The 17,087-nt window shown below is 34.9% G+C and overlaps 1 protein-coding gene across 1 annotated transcript in view; it reads left to right on the top strand.

The window, feature by feature from the left end:
* Positions 1–8,226, top strand: part of LOC126267762 (probable RNA-binding protein 46) — a 158,853-nt gene extending 150,627 nt beyond the window's left edge. Inside the window, exon 7 of the mRNA XM_049973065.1 lies at positions 4,930–8,226. Within this exon, the coding sequence (XP_049829022.1) occupies positions 4,930–4,979 (50 nt within the window). The 3' untranslated portion in view covers positions 4,980–8,226. The remainder of the gene's footprint in view (positions 1–4,929) is intronic.
* The last annotated feature ends 8,861 nt before the right edge of the window (positions 8,227–17,087 follow it).

Genomic DNA, 17,087 nt, shown 5'->3' on the forward strand with positions numbered 1-17,087 from the left:
GAGCCAGCATTTTCCCCCACCATGCAAAACCAGTGTGTGGCTACTGCGCATGCTGACATCATTGCACATTGCTACATTGTGGTAACTATATTGCACCCATAGGCATACCATTAAGGGAAACATCATTACCCCCTTCCCCCCATCATTTAACTTATTTTTCACTTCTTCCCACCAAACTGGAATCATCATCTCACCGACTTTTTGTAAACTAGCTCTGCTTCTACTGTTATTGCCATTACAGTTATTCCAAACTACTCTCAGAATTTATTCTCACACTTCATTTTATGCTCACTTATGGTTATTAATTTTCTAATGTTGACTAGCAAAATCTGATTCTCATGTATCTCCACAACCTAGTTTCTGAACTATCTTCATTGTTATCTTCATTGATGTTTCATCATCAGTCGCCTTACTATTATGATAAAATCTCACTCCCTTTCCCAAATAAATAAATAGTCATCAGACTCTCCAGTAACATCAGAACCATTATGGTTATTGTTAATTTCTGCTCCCTCATTACTCATGAACTTATTTATACTAATCTTATCAAAATTATTCTTGAAACTTCTTTCATTTTTGATACTTTATTTCTTGACTGACCACAGAAATTTTTGAGCTGCACTGCTTACAGAACATATACATCATGCCCCTCAGTTATGTTGCCCATAAGACCTTGAATTTCTTTTCCCCTGGAACCCTTTCTTGAAACTGGTAGCCCGATTTCAATTCACATTCTGTGCCCCAGACAGACAGGCTGCCAATGGGTTGACCATCAGTTTCCCTGAACATTCCACAGTTATCTGATATTCTCTTATCTTGGGTTATATTAATTCTCTCCTGTTTCCTACCTGTGTTTTCAAACTTGCTATGTTCACATTCATCCTCCTTTCACTCCAATGAAAATATCTTCTTTATGAAGTACAACATAATGTAAGAGTGAGGATCAGCGACTTAGATTAATAGTTTAATTTATTGTGATTTCTGTCACAGTTGCATTGACAAATTTTTATTTGTAGTGATTACGGACTACATTGTTGCCACTCAAACATTAATTTACATTTCCACCTGTGCACACATTTGCATTAGCCATAATTGGGATTCTTATATATGTATAAAATAGTAATGCTTGTACAAGATTCAGTAACTACAGAAAGATTATAATACTATTTTATACATGATAAGAGCACCAGTTATGGCTATTACATATATGTGGTAATGCAGATTAACATTTACAACGAACGCTATGGTTTGAGAATGGACAATGTAATCTAAAATTATTCACCACAGATAAAAGGTTATGAAGGTAACTGTGGCAGAAACTGGAAAAAATAAAATATCTTCTGTTTTCAGCTCTCTGATATCCATTTCTGTAATTTCTTGCGTGTCTTCTTTTATGATTTCCTCCATTAGTAATCTAATTCAGTTCCACGCAGATCACCTCCCATTGCTGATAACTGCCAAATTCACCCTCACGTATTTCTCCAAGGCTCTGTTTAACTTGTGAGCATATTTAAAAAGTTGCTCAGTGGAGTCATCATGTCCATAAATTAAACTGCGCTTTTCCTGGTAATCTTATTTTAAGAACCTGTATTTACATTAAAAATATTTGTTTAGAAACTTTTTTCGAATTCACTAAAAAGACATATCTAAACTAGCATTGTGGCTTGCCCATGAAAGTGCTTCACCATTCAAAAATGTCTTTACAAATTTAATTTTAAATTTATCGATGATTTCGCTTACAAAATCGTCACAACAATGTTTTGTTTAATCAAATCTTCAGGAAAGGTTTTTATAGGTTTTTTAGCTCACACACCACCACAATTCCTCTCAAAACTTTTTGCAGCAGTATTTTCCTGTCGTTAAACAAGTTTCTTACTAATGTTAATACATAACTCTTTTCATCCATCTAAATTACTAGTAACTAATCTCTTTACATCTGTAAATGTAGTTTTATTAACAGAAGTCTGATTATTTGTTTTATATTAAAAGTTTCAATTTTCTCATTGAGATTCTGTTTATTTTGATGCCCTCCCGATTTAAAAAGTTGATTTTCTTGTTTCATGATAGTATGAACTACTTCAAAATTGTCTGTGATGTTTTCAGTTTCATTTACAATTTTACACCCAGTTACAGCCACCCAACCAAAGAGCTGTTTTTGCTCCAATTCTACCATGTATTTTAATTTGTTGAGTTCCTCCTTTAATTCTGCAATTTCAACACTGTTATTTAACATTTCAGATTTTCGCTAATCTATCACCAGCAATAGCTTGTCATCAGGTTGGTTCCATTTATTATTATATCCATTTTATTATTAGTTTCATTTATTTCACTACCTAATTCAATTTTATTACTTAACCCACATTTCAATTCATTGTCATTAAGTTTTTTATTTTATTACCTGTTTCAGTCACACAAAGGCTCAACTCTTATTTTGTATCAGTGATTTTACTGTTAGGTTTGTCAGTTTTGTTGACCTTCTTACAACCTTATTCTATAGTTTTCACAATCAGAAGTTTGCACATAGCCTAAATCCTCCCCCATCACATAATTTGAAATTGGTTCCTTTTTAATAATGTTTGTGCAATTTTTCAGTTCAATAAAACAAAATCTTACAGTCACTGCTCAGAAACACAATGAAACTGTAAAAATAGTACTTATCTTTTGCGCCACACATTGTTGCAGTTTCAGTTTGGTCCAGTAATTGTGATTTTATGTCAGGTAGCACACATGGTTCATTGACTAAATTTTCACATAAAGTTTACTTTCCAATGTCTTTACTGGTGTACTTATTGCCTGGATCTTAAAAAACTGTCATTAGAATGTCAGTCTCGCACACAAACAATCCCAGCTGACATCAGCTATATAGTGCTCCTGATATTCCAACTATGATATTATTTTTAACTATGAAAATTTGTGACTTCATGTTGTGCTGCATGTTCAGAACAAAGTTTTAACATGAAAAATTAAATGACGTAGTGGAATATACAATTCAAACTATTAATACTTGACTTTTAACAATGTAAGGAAATGATAAATTGCTACTTATTGTAAAAATGACCCTTTAAGTTGCAGACAGGTTCAACTAAAAGGTGCTTAGAAATTAGCATTCCACCACAGCCTTCATCGGAAAAAGAAACACTTATACATTCATTCACACAAGCAAGCACACCTTAGACACATATGACCACAATTTCCAGCAGCTTGGACCAGAATGTCATCGAGCTTCCAGGGATGGTGGTTTTTTGTGTGTGTGTGTTTGAGAGAGAGAGTGTGTGTGTGTGTGTGTGTGTGTGTGTGTGTGTGTGTGTGTGTGTGTGTGTGTGTGTGAATGAATAGGTGCATGTTCCTTTTTCTGATGAAGGCTGTGGCCTGAAGCTAATGTGTAAGTTTCTGTCACTTGTGCCTTTCTTCTAATTAAGGTACCGTCTTCAGTGTAAGTAGCAATCCATCTTTTCCTTTAATTTGTTGATATATTAATCAAAAAATTGTCTAGGTCTCATTAGTGTGCAGTGGTAGCTACACTCAAAATAAAAGGTTGGACACACATTCTGAATTATTTCAATTTTTAATAAACTTTCAGAAATTTTTTGATTGGAAGTACAGCACTGAACTTTGAAGGTATATAACCTGGTTAACACCGACTGCATAGGCTACGGTGCCCAGATATTTATTTGTGGAACAATCAAGATTTTGAAAAGTATTGTTGCATTTACAATTTGTAATGAGTTGGATTTTCAGACTGTTGCTTCAAATTTATTGTATCACAATTTGATACGTTGAGGCAGACAGGCATAATGGAAAGGCACATTAGCTTCTTGCTCGAATTGCAGATTCAGTTGTGTATTCTCTGCTCTCATTCACCTGAAAATTATAAACGCATTACAGAACACGAACTATGTTGCATGTTTTGATATCCTCCGTACTACGAAACCGTTTTTAAACTAACGTCTCCTGGTATGTCGTTCTTAAGCCTGGCTACCAGTTCTATGCGTGCAACGCATACCTGATCGTAGAGCGCCGCGTGAAGACGTGTATAATGTCGTTGTCTGTATCGTATCTCTTCGCAGAATTAAATACTTTGACATACAAGACACTGCGGATGACCATCCCCGGCAATGAACAGAAAGGTATCTTCCAATAGAGGTACAGGGCTCCTGTGGCTAGTCATAGCTGTCATTGAACACTGATTATTGCGTCAGTTGTGGCTACATGCGGCCAGGGGGCAGTGAGTTCGCTTTCCCTCTGCACGCGGGCTCCGAGCCGCTGTAGTGAGCGCTGCGGCTCGCTGGAGCTCAGTTGGAACAGCCTGGTTTAAGGTATTAGGCATTCTGACTACCACTTCACACAGGATATTTATTCCCTCATGAAGTTTGTTGTAAATAATCCTCTGCATTTCGAAAGGAACAACATTGTACACAATTAAAATACCAGAAGAAAAAATTACCCTCATTACTCCAAATTAAGATCGTCTAAAGCACAAAACGGGGCGCGCAGTGCTGTAACCAAAAGTTTTGATAACTTACCCATTGATATAAAATGTCTGAAAGATGTGAAGAAAAATTTGAAAAAAAGTTCTTTCTGACAACTCTTTCTATTTCATAGAGGAATTTTTGTTATTTTAATGTGTAAAAGATTGTGAGTAGGAATTACTAATTCACATCTGTGTATTAACAATTTTGTATATGTTCAGCATGTAGCAGCCATATTTATTAATTAATTTGTGATGTCAGTGTAAAATGACTCATTTCATATCATTACAATTTGTCATTCAAACGATCCATGGAACATGAAACAAACTAACTAGCTAACTAATCTGTTATATAGTGTCAAGATTGGAATTATAAGATACAAAAGATTAGATTCCACTATATCTCTTAGATTAAAAAAAAACTATATTCTGTTTTCTCATTGAGGCTTGCCTTGTTTCAGGGTATGAACTGAACAACAACATTTACATGCCCTCATATCAGTACTTCTGAATGTTAATTCAGAATACGTTGATGATGGACTGAAGAAAACTGTGATAAAAAAACTGGCATTTCTTCCCTGTGGAAGAATTGGTACCTTATATATGTAGCAGTATTCAAGTTGTTCAGTATTTTTGAGATTGCACTGTTAAGGTAACATGTCAGATAGACAGGGTGAACCAAGACACCACTGACAAAATTTCAGAGGTTTTTATATGCCAAAATACTCAGATAATACTCCTGAACAACCTTAACAGTTTTGTCAGTGGGGTTCTGGTTCACCCTGTATTTTAATTTGAGACAACAGTTGAAAATTCAGTGTTTTATCTAGTTTTTAATAATATTTGTTAACACACTTGAGTCTGAAGTGTATATATAACAATAACAAACAAATTATCATCGTTTGTTGCTAACTAGATTGAATTTGAAACTTCCTGGCCCTGGCAGATTAAAACTGTGTGCCACACCGAGGCTCGAATTCAGGACCTTTGCCTTTCACGGGCAAGTGCTCTACCATCTGATCTACCCAAGCATGACTCGTGCCCCCTCCTCACAGCTTTACTTCTGCCAGTACCTCGTCTCCTACCTTCCAACTTTACACAGGTGCTCTCCGCAATATCCTTTCTTTCAGGAGTGCTAGTTCTGCAAGGTTTGCAGGAGAGCTTCTGTAAAGTTTGGAAGGTAGGAGACAAGGTACTGGCAGAAGTAAAGCTGTGACGACAGAGCGTGAGTCGTGATTGGGTAGCTCAGATGGTAGAGCACTTGCCCGCGAAAGGCAAAGGTCCCGAATTCTAGTCTCGGTCAGGCACACAGTTTTAATCTGCCCGGAAGTCTCATATCAGCGCACACTCTGCTGCAGAGTGAAAATCTCATTCTAGATTGAATTTGCTTATTATTCCTCAGAAGTCCTCAATTAGTAGAGTCCTCAAATTCATAGTATTTTTTCACATCATCTCGTATTAGCATTGTAATAATTTGGAAAGATGTCATGAACATGTGAATGACTTGCATTTACTAAAATAATCATTGTGTTACTTCATAAGCAGTAATTGGTTGAGTTATGATTTTTTGAAATATGTAACAAGGTTTTATATAACATTATTGTCTAACGTACTATGAACTTCAGTTCATTAGTACAGCATTTTTCATGCATATAGCTCCATTGTCAGTCATTTACCGTGTTCTGTAAGTCTTGTCAAGAGGGAGAGCCTTTGGGAATGTGGTATGAGTCAATGTATACATTAACATGAGACGAATATGTCACAAAAACCTAATCTACTACTTTGAAAAATAGCTGATGACCCTTCATTTTCATTATATACCTGGTTTTAGTAGCTTAATATTTATGTCACTATTTGAATTTATAAATACAAGAAGCCTTACATAACTTGTGTAAAATGTGAGTGTGCGCCAATATTTAGTTTAGTGGAATAATGACAATATTATGAAAAGAATAGATTGCTTCTCACCATGTAGAGGAGATGTTAGGTACAGTTCCATACTTTTAAACAAATAGTTGCAGTAACATCAGCAAACACATACGGATTAGTTTTCACATTTTATGCAAGGTATTTAGAGCACATTTATCAAAGTTACTTACATTTAAAAATTCAAATAATAAATGAGTCAGGACTGGGAGTAGACTTTTAGTTTCAAATCTAACTGGGATTCATACCAAGGGTATGAATCAAAGCTAAAGGGAGCATTGTGTGTGCAACACAATGATTATTTTAGAAAATATAAGTCATTCATGTGTTTGTAAAATCTTTTCAAATTACTGCAGTGCTAATCTGAGTCTAATAATATTGTAAAGATTTATTTAATAAATTCCTACCATTTGTCTTGAGTTGGGAGATGTGAAAACATTATTTTGAATTTGATGATATTATCAATTGAGGAACCTTGAGAAATAATAAAAAGAAATTAGTGAAATTGAAATATCTTTATTTTCCTCTCTTTTTTCCTGTCATGCTTACAGTCCAGTCTCAAGTGTGTTTAGAAATATTGTTGCAGCATAGTTAAAGATCATGCTTTTTGCGAGTTCTCAAATCCTCTGCCAGATTAGGTTACTAACGCTACCACAGCAACAATGTACAACTATAGACTGTATATTTGTATTTCCACTGAAGATATTTTTAAGACTCATATATATTCGATGTCAGTGAGCAAATTGTATCTCTATAGCTCTGTATGTGTAAGTGTTTCGTCTTTTGACATTATTGATTATTTATTATTTTTATGTTCCTCAATATCAACTGAATGCCTTTCAAGCGAATAAAAATAGTTTTTTAAAAATACTTTTCCTTTAAAATTTAAATTAAAAAAGACACGAATCTGAAATATTATTTTGAACAAAATAGTTAGAAATTACTGCCTTTCATAAAAAGGAAAGTTTAAAGAAATTAGTGAGGAGAAGTAATAAAGTGTAAAGAGAATTGGTTAAGTTCCTGTTATTACACTAAGTATTGCTTTTATTTCATATAATGATAAGTTTTGTAACAATTTAATGTTCAGTAGTTATATAAGTCGTCAGCTGCAGTGTCATAATGCTGTGGATATTTTATGAAATGGGATGACACTTTAAATCAGCAATAATTGGAAATCTCAGGGACATATTTGTTTCAATGTGCTGGCAATGCCATATTCTTTTGAACCTTATGACTTATTAAAGAACTGTTGAAGTAATTAACATTCTGGGTTTGTAATGTTTATATTTTATTTCATTTTATAAAAAGTAGCTTGACTTAACAGCAAATTGTGGCTTGTGTTATTTTCTGTTTCCAATTCTAATAGGAATAAGTTGTTAAGTGATTTAATAACATAATGGAGCCACTACTTGTGTGGTCAGGGTGAAAGAACTCCTATTAATTTTAAAGATACAGATGTGATTGGTATCATTTGTTTTCTAGAAAATAACAACTCAGAAAATTTTAGATTTTACTCTGAATTAAGCAGTGAAACAGTCCAGTAAAATCCATGTTTATCAATGAAGTCATTTCTGACATTGTTTTAAAATTTTATTACTGCTTTTAGAAGGATATGAGTAAAGACAATGTTTTAAAAATGTTGTACAGTACTTCTGCATTGTGTTCATTTAGTAGTATGACAGCATTATGACATCACAGTAACTTGGAGGCTTCCAATGTAATTTGCATCATGAGCACACAATAGTAAGATTTTTCTTTTAGTATTCATTTCAGTCTGCAAGTTTCGTTAATACTATATATGTAATAATGTTGCTATTGGTAAATACAAAATATATACATCAAATTTGTATCACAAGTCTGTGTTTGCATGTAGATCCTGGAATACTGATTCATGTATTATTCTAATGCTCACAAACATAAAGCATAACTTAAAAATACTGGATGAAAGTCCAGTATTTAGTAGAAGAAAAAGTTTCTTTTGCCAGCTACTTGATGACTGTTTTCCTTTTGAAAATTTGTCCAGTCCTCTTATGTGGATGAAATAGCTAAAAATGTGATGCTTTAAATAACATGAAGTTTCACAGAAATTAAAAATGAGTTATTGCTTTATACACAATTTAAAAAATAAGAGTTATTATCAAAAATTTAGTGATGTGAAGAAAAGATACTTTGAACAAAGGTGTGACATTAATGAGATAATACCTGGATAAATTGAAAAACCAGAGGCTATTGAAAGTTTCAAATAGAGCATCAGGCAACAATTGGCTAAAACAGGTAAAAGAATTACAATAGGAGAGGAGTGGATAGTTTTGAGAAATTGAATGTTGTAAGCAACACATGATCAACTAGGCAAAAAGACAAAGTAGAAATCCTTGGATAACACAAGATACTGAATTTAATTGGTGAAAGGAGAAAATATAACAGTGCAGCAAATGAAACTGGCAAAAGAGAATGCACATGTCTAAAAAAATGAGATTGACAGAAATGAATGCTATAGCACAAATGCAAGGCTGTAAAAGCACACACGACAATGTAAAATATAGATACTGTCTATTACTGTATTAAATAAATTTTTATAGGGAAATGAAGCAGCTGTATGAATATCAATAACGTCGTGGAAAACAATAAAGGCTGAGAGGTGGAAGGAGAATATATACAAGTCGTAAACTGGAAATAACTCAATTCCAGACAATATTACATATATAAAAGAGGAAGTAAATGAATATCAGGTGATAAATATGATACTTGACAAGAGTACTGAAAGATCTATAAGTAGCAACAAGGCTTCTGGAGTAGATACTTTAAGAAGAGTTGTAACTCTAGGATCTGTGGAGATCAGTTTTGTTGTGGAGAAGTGCAGGAACATATGAAGCAATACTGACCTTACAACTTGTCTTGAGAGCACTGACTGAAGAAGACAAATGTGATTGGAATAGACTTTTTGATATTCTGAAAGTAGAAGGGATAAATATACAGGGAGTGAAAGATTATGTACAATTTTTACAGAAACGAGACAGCAGTTACAAGAGGCAGAGGACATGAAAGGAAAAAAGTAATTGAGAAAGGAATGAAATAGATTTGTAGCCTATCCCTAATGTATTCAGGTTGTTCATTGAGCAAGTAATAAAGGAAAAGAAGGAGAAAAGGTGAAGGAGAGAAATAAAAATGCAAAGAAATTGTAGTGTTTGTACAGCAAATTTGATTAACCAACGTGTCTAAACAGAAGTCAGATTGATTTAGAAGTAAGAAAATTCATCAACAGTATAGAAAACCTTTTCTTTCAGGCAGGATTCTATGATCTTTTGAAACTTATTAGTTTTCAAATGCCTCATCCCATCTGGTAATTTGTTAAAAAGAAATCTTCCCATGCACAAGAGATTTCTGTAATCTAGTCCATGGAATATTCAAAGAGTGCTTGTTCCTAGTATTGTAAAAGTGAACATTCAATCTTGTCTTGTGTCTATCCCGGTTGTGCATGGCGTGCATAAGGCTATGAAAAAGTTAATTATTTGAGACAGTCATTACATAACATACATTTTGTACAAAGTGTTGAATCTTGGACCACACATTATGTACTGGTAAGGGAATTAGATAGAAGAAAAAGATGCTAAAGGAGCTGATGAATGATGTAAATTGGACAGAGAAGTAAGTGACGATGACTGAAGTTGAGATGATATAAACTGAAAAAGATAAATTTGTTATCATCAAATAATTCTTTAACTGTTAGGAAATCCTTTTAGAAATTTCTGTGTGAACTGTAACCTTGTGTGGAAGTGAAAGATGGGTGAGAAACATTTCAGACAAGAGAAAAGAAGTCTATGAAATATGGCACTACAGAATAACGCTGAAGATTAGATGGCGAGATCAGATGATGGTATTCAGGAGGTGAGAAAAGAAATTTATGGCACAATTTGAATAAAAGAAAGAGGCTGTTGGCTGGGTCCATCCAGAGGTAAAAAGGAATTGACAATTTGGCAGTGGAGAAAAGTGAGGAGGGGAGTGAAAATTGTACAATAAGACAATGGTTTGAATGGAATATGAAGGTTTAAGTGGATATAGGTTGCAGTAGTTACACAGACATGAAGAGGCTATCACAGGATAGACTAACTTGGAGAGCTACATGAAATCAATCTTTGGACTGAAGACCACAACAAGAAGAAGATTTGGTGCTATTGTAAAAGAATCATGTTTATATAATACAAACTTTATTATAAAATAATTTTATTGGATAGATAAAAAATCTACTCACCAAGCGGCACCAGAACGCATGCATAAGACAGTTGTAATAGTAAGCTTTCAGAGCCAGTGGCTCCTTCTTCAGGCTGAAGGCTTAAGGGGAAGAAAGAGGGGTGATGAAAAGAACTGGAGAGGTCTAGGAAAAGGGGTAGATTTCGTGAAAGTCACCCAGGACCATGGGTCAGGGGAAACTTTCCGCATGGGATGAGAAGGGAGTCTTTCCTTCTCATCTCACACGGAAAGTCTCACCTGACCCTCAGTTCTGAGTGATATCCCCAAAATCTACCCCTTTTCCTAGACCTCTCCAGTCCTTTTGCTCACCCATCTTCCTTCCCCTTCAAGCCTTCTGCCTGAAGATGGAGCCACAGGCTCCGAAAGGTTGCCAATTGCAATTGTCTTTTATGTGTGTGTCCTGCCGCTGCTTGGTGAGTAGATTTTTTTATATATCCAATTAAATTATTTTGTCAATAATTGGTTGTTTTCGTTGTTATAAACTTTATTATAAAATTACATGTTGTTCCTGCAAGGTATGCATGACTTAATTTACAATTTACAAGCTCCACTAAAAGCTAAATCAGTGAGTATAGGATTACAGAACTAAGTATTTATGGCAATAAAATATATATCAGATTAGAAAGAAACAAAAGATAAGGAAAGGCAATGATTTGTTTGCAGATGATATGTGGTTCAATGCATAAGGTCATACAACTGGTTGCATTTTTTCTAATAGTAATACTGACACTTGTTCCACAAAGACACAGAAACATACATTTCCATGGCCATAGTTACACTGACTGCTAAAGAGTGGTTGCTTGGACAGATGAGTGTACATGAATAGGAAAGGATGGGAGTTGTTGTGAACTGAACAGACGAGTGGGGCAAGGAACTGGTAGGAAATGATGAAATTGCTCTCAGTTCCAGCATTAAAATTCAGACAACAATCAAACTGATGTGCAAGGGTGTGTGTGTGTGTGTGTGTGTGTGTGTGTGTGTGTGATGGTAGGCAAGCAAAATTCCACATACAACACATGTAAAACCTATTTTGAAATTCCTCAAGAACAGTCATCATTCATTGGCTTCATTACTTGAAAAATAATAACTACAGGTGGTCGCAACACAACTGTGACTGGTGTTGCAGAAAAGGAACAATTTAGTTATTTTAATTACAGTATACCTCAAGTTTGGAATTTACCATTCAACCTACTGGAGATACACAGACAGTCTGCTTATCCTCTAAGCAAGCCGAAACACATTGCTGAAATGATGTAGTGCTAGCTAATGGACACACTGATTATCTTTAAGGGGGAAGAGAAGAGGTTCGTACTAGCCCTGAACATTTTACAACAACACATGCATCTTTGACTGTTCACTCCCAAGTATTAGGTTGGTTTCAAAGCTCATGTAAAATAAGTGTCTACTCTGCAGCTGTTCTGCTCGTGTAAACAAAACCACAAAAACCACTCATTTCATAACTGATAGCTAAGATGTTACTCATAAATGTATAAAAATTTTTAAGTTTAGCGTGCTTTCTGCTGATTGCCATTCCCTTAAATTATTTGCCTTTATAAGAGCTATGCATTATATGGTAATTGGCTATTTTTATTCTGCTCAGTCAAAGATAGTTTTATATCTCTATAATAGTAGATGGTGAAACAGTTGAGACTTCATATTATCCATGACATGACCACCTCCCATAATGCTTTAGAATGTACAGCTTATGTAAATTATAACTTACAAGAGTGTAGTTAAACCATTTTCATAGCGTGTAGGCTTTCACGGCCGGCATCGTCAGTAGTTAAAACTTCCGGGCTGAGAGGCCGTGGTCGACCACGGCCTCTCAGCCCGGAAGTTTTAACTACTTAAACCATTTTGTTTCACAGGAATAAAACATTTTTAACAGAACACTATTTTTCGATCCTGCTTTAAGCATGTCCAGTGCTAAGTACACAGGAATTTCCTACAACATGTCCTGTATGATACTGTGACTCCTTTTTTAGTTTATTACCAGCACCTCCCTTTGAGCACAGAGACCCACTAACACCACCACCTATGCGCACATTGTAGTCAGTGTCTGTTTACTACTAAGTACCTAAACTTAGAGCTTGCAGCTCAGGTAGGACAGTAATATTATGTTTCCCACTGGTTAATGGGATACTTTTAAGTCACTTACATGTACCAATTAATTTGATACATACTTATCTGGAACTACTTCATCTGAAAGTGCTACCAATAATCGATGATTATTGATCCACACACCTTCTTGCGTAACATGTTGGATGCTTACACCACCATCTTCTTCTGCTAATGATGAGGTTTGATAATTATTATTAGCTCTGTACTCTTAGTCTCTATCTTTCTTATGATTTCCTGTTTCTTTTTGGATGTCCATTTGTTTTGTTTAATCATTATGTAATTGGCTACTTTACCAGGTAATCTACTATTACTCTTCTTCTCCCTTTTTCTTCATTAGTTACCTTTAGCATCAACTGACTTGCAAAGTATACCACACTCTTCATAACACTGCATAATGACCTTTAATTATGCCACAGGTTGGATCCCATAACAATATAACTTTGAGATGGAGTGTTTCTAACTAGGTTGTTGCCAGGTGTTTTGCCACCATGTGCAGGACCTGGAAAAAGATGCCCCTCTTTTTAACTACCATCAGTCTCCAATAGTCCCCCCATCCTCCACCACCAGCAACATCCAGTGGCACAACAATGTAAATCTCCCATTATACTTATTGTTAACTAATTTCTTCAGTATGAAAGTGAGACTGTCTTGGATTCACATATTTATAAAATACCAGTGATATTTATTTCACAACAAAATGATTTCTTGTAAAAATTATATACTTAAGCTGAAATACACATAATTTACCCGTAAATAAATTTTTACTTTTTTCTAAAGTAATTGTAATATGTTAAAAATGTACCTAGTGACTACAATGGGTGATTATTTTAATATGACTGCTAAAAATATAACAGTTGGCCTCTTATAAACACTGTTTGGCAGAAGTACTGAGCAATTCACCATCAGTTCATTATATTATAGGAAACTGTAGTTCTTGCTCAGGAAGTGACCCAAGAAAAAGTACACTACAAAATGCATTTGACAATAATATGGTGGAAAATATCACCTTTTGACAGTGGGTTTCAGTTGACAGATGCAACTTAGAAACAATGCACTGGAGCTCATTGGAGTTTGTTGAATTATTTTCTGAAAAATTGATAACATTGATGCTAAGCAGCAAAGCTCTTTGTTAAATGAAGTTAGGGAAAACCTGAATGAGGGTGATTATGTTGTTAAATGTGTCTACTCTGAGAATTTTACATTCATGACTGAATATGAGGTGCACAGTTACCAATGGTCAGGTAGTGACGCAACATTGCACCCTTTGTAGAATATTACAAAGGAGAGAAGACAGCAGCGTGTGAACTGTGTCATAATTTCTAACTGTTCAAAGCATAACACCATAGCAGTCTACAGTTTTTTTTCAAATTTTTTAATTTTTTTAAAGAAAGGTCCAATGTATAAGAAACCAACTTCAAACTGATATATAGAAGACATATTACTTTTCAGCTGACAGTGCACACCAATACAAGAATGAAAATAATTTCATAAACTTCTGTTTCCATAGAAATTTTCACATGGAAACACAATTATGTATTTGCCTTTGCTGACAGAAAAGAATCTTTCAATTGTGTCAGTACACTGTTACGAGATTAGCAGCAAAACCAAGTTTTATGGTAGCCAAATTCTTCCTCCGCAACAAAATTTTGACCAGCTGTACACTTTGAATTTTCAACACAAGAAGAGTACATTGAAACTGAAAGATTTATAGAAGAGTGCTTTAGTCAATCTGTTAATACAACAGATTCTCCTGTGAAACAGTCACAAAAACTGGCTATGAGAGATATTTTTGGATGTGTCACTGCCATGTAAGGCAAGAAATGGTAGCTAGCTTAGTGTTAACAAAAGACGTAGGTCTTGATGAAGTCAGTTAACTTTCCTTCTTCCAGTGGGCCCATCACTGTCTTTTGTATATCCTGCAAAACTTGATATTCTATGGTATTTGTGAATGATGTTTGTAAAGTGAACCCACTAACACCAAGAGGAAGAATATATCATATTCATGGGGATGACACTGTGAAAACAAGTGAAGCATTTAAAAAGATTATGAAATCCTTAATTACATACTGTTGGCTTGTGGTTTCGCAAGTGACATTTCAAATATCTGTGTTAACAGTAAATTTGAATGTGTATGTGTTAAGAATAAAGCTACATACATTTATGCTTATATCAATAAATTTTACAAACATTAATTTTTAGTGAAATATTTACTTTTGAAGTTTTATAAAGGTGTGAACCCATGAGGGTCCCACTTTCATATTTACGGAATTAGTTAACAAAAGTATGAAGCATTGTGTATCATTTTTCAAAAAAATTTTGGGAATACACTTTTTGATGAAATAAAAATTTTCATTTAAATTTCAAAACTAATTTCACTTCAAACCCATATTGTGTTGTGTATCTTACAAAAGCTCATAAGTAATGCTGCAAAATGACACCTCTCCCATCATTTTAACTCTGTTATCAGGAGAGTTGCTTCAGGGATTTGAAATCAAGGCGGAGTGGCATTATCTGGTGATTTTTGATAGCTTCACATTGCCGTATTTTAAATATGGGCAATGTATTTTAATAAAATTGGTTATTTTTCTTAATCTATACAGAGGCTACCTCTGTGCCTAGTTTCATGAAAATCTGAGACAGGGAGTAAAATCACTGTGTATACTTGACATGAAATGGCTGTATGGAACTATTTTCTGGCGTGAACGAATTTTTCCTTGAATTCAGAAATTATGCTATACTGATGGGAAGGATACCAAAGCATCAGACTAGGTTGTCTGGATAACCGTGGCACTATTTCGTTTCTGTTGTAATTGCAATTTTTTTAGAATGAGGAATAAATTTCATATGTTTCAGCATCTACTTTTCTGTGTTTAAATAAGTAAATGATGTTTGCATTTTCTACAAGTTCTACAACTTTTATTAGCTGCCCCAGTGGTACAGTGGTCAAAGCAATTGGCGTCTGATCATTCCTCTGAGATGGGTCTAGGTTGAATCCTGGTGAGGCATGTGTTTGTCTATAAGCACTGTCCCTTTCCCTTCCCTTCCCTAGAGTCAGTGGCTGTAAATTAAGGACATGTGATTGCTTATAGCCCATGAAGTTGCCATGAAGTTGATCATGGTATTTGTTAAAATTCTAAGAAAGAAAAACAAAAGCAAATTTTGTTAAGTACATTTTTTTCATTGAACAGTTTCTTCAAGCAAAGTTACTGGACTTCGAACATTCTTTTTCCTGTGTGATAAATTTTTGTGTTTGGATTTTTTCTTGTACAGAATCTCAATGAAATTTCAGTACGAAATCAAGTGTGGCTTTGTTTTTATGTGCTTGCCCCCCCCTCCCCCGGCGAATAACATGTAAAATTTATTGGAAGTGATATTTTGAATGATAGTTTTTTCGTTCCCCCCCCCACATAAAAATTGTAATTCAGGTTCATCGTACACCTACTGCACAGTCATGTTACAGTTCATTAACTTTTGCTAGTCTTTGGCTTTACCATAATGTGCCAGGCATTGCTCTCAGTAATGTCCTCGTTTTGAAACTTAATTGTCCCGAATTTTGTGCTAAAAATCTGGTCACATTACATTAAACCCATTAATTTTATTTATATTTTAACACAGCGATAGTAATTTTGTAACATTAGGGTATTGGAAACAGTACAGCAATTGTTACATGGTGTAATTGTTTAATTTCAACATTTTGCATTTTTGAATCATGAGACATGAAGAGGTAACATTTCAAAATATAAACAGTACAGCAATTGTTACATGGTGTAATTGTTTAATTTCAACATTTTGCATTTTTGAATCATGAGACATGAAGAGGTAACATTTCAAAATATATTATTGTATCATTCACGCTGATGCTAGAAAGTTTAAATACATTAGATATAAAAGAGCCTTGCCATGGGTGTGGAGGCTTGTGTGCCTCAGCAATACAGATTGCCGTGCTGTAGGTGCATCCACAGTGGAGGGGTACCTGTTGAGAGGCCAGACAAATGTGTAGTTCGTGAAGAGGGGCAAGTCTTTACAGAAATTGCAGGGGCAACAGTCTGGATGATTGACCGATCTGGCCTTGTAACATAAACCAAAACGGCCTTGCTGAGCTTATACTGCTAATGGCTGAAAGCAAAGGGAAACTACAGCCGCAATTTTTCCCGAGGGCATGCAGCTTTACTGTATGATTAAATGATGATGGCGTCCTCTTGGGTAAAATATTCCGGAGGTAAAATAGTCCCCCATTCGGATCTCTGGGTGGTGACTACTCAGGAGGACATCGTTATCAGGAGAAAGAAAACTGGTGTTCTACGGATCGGAGCATGGAATGTCA

The sequence above is a fragment of the Schistocerca gregaria genome, chromosome 4 (genome assembly GCF_023897955.1).
Source record: "Schistocerca gregaria isolate iqSchGreg1 chromosome 4, iqSchGreg1.2, whole genome shotgun sequence".
NCBI lineage: Eukaryota > Metazoa > Arthropoda > Insecta > Orthoptera > Acrididae > Schistocerca > Schistocerca gregaria.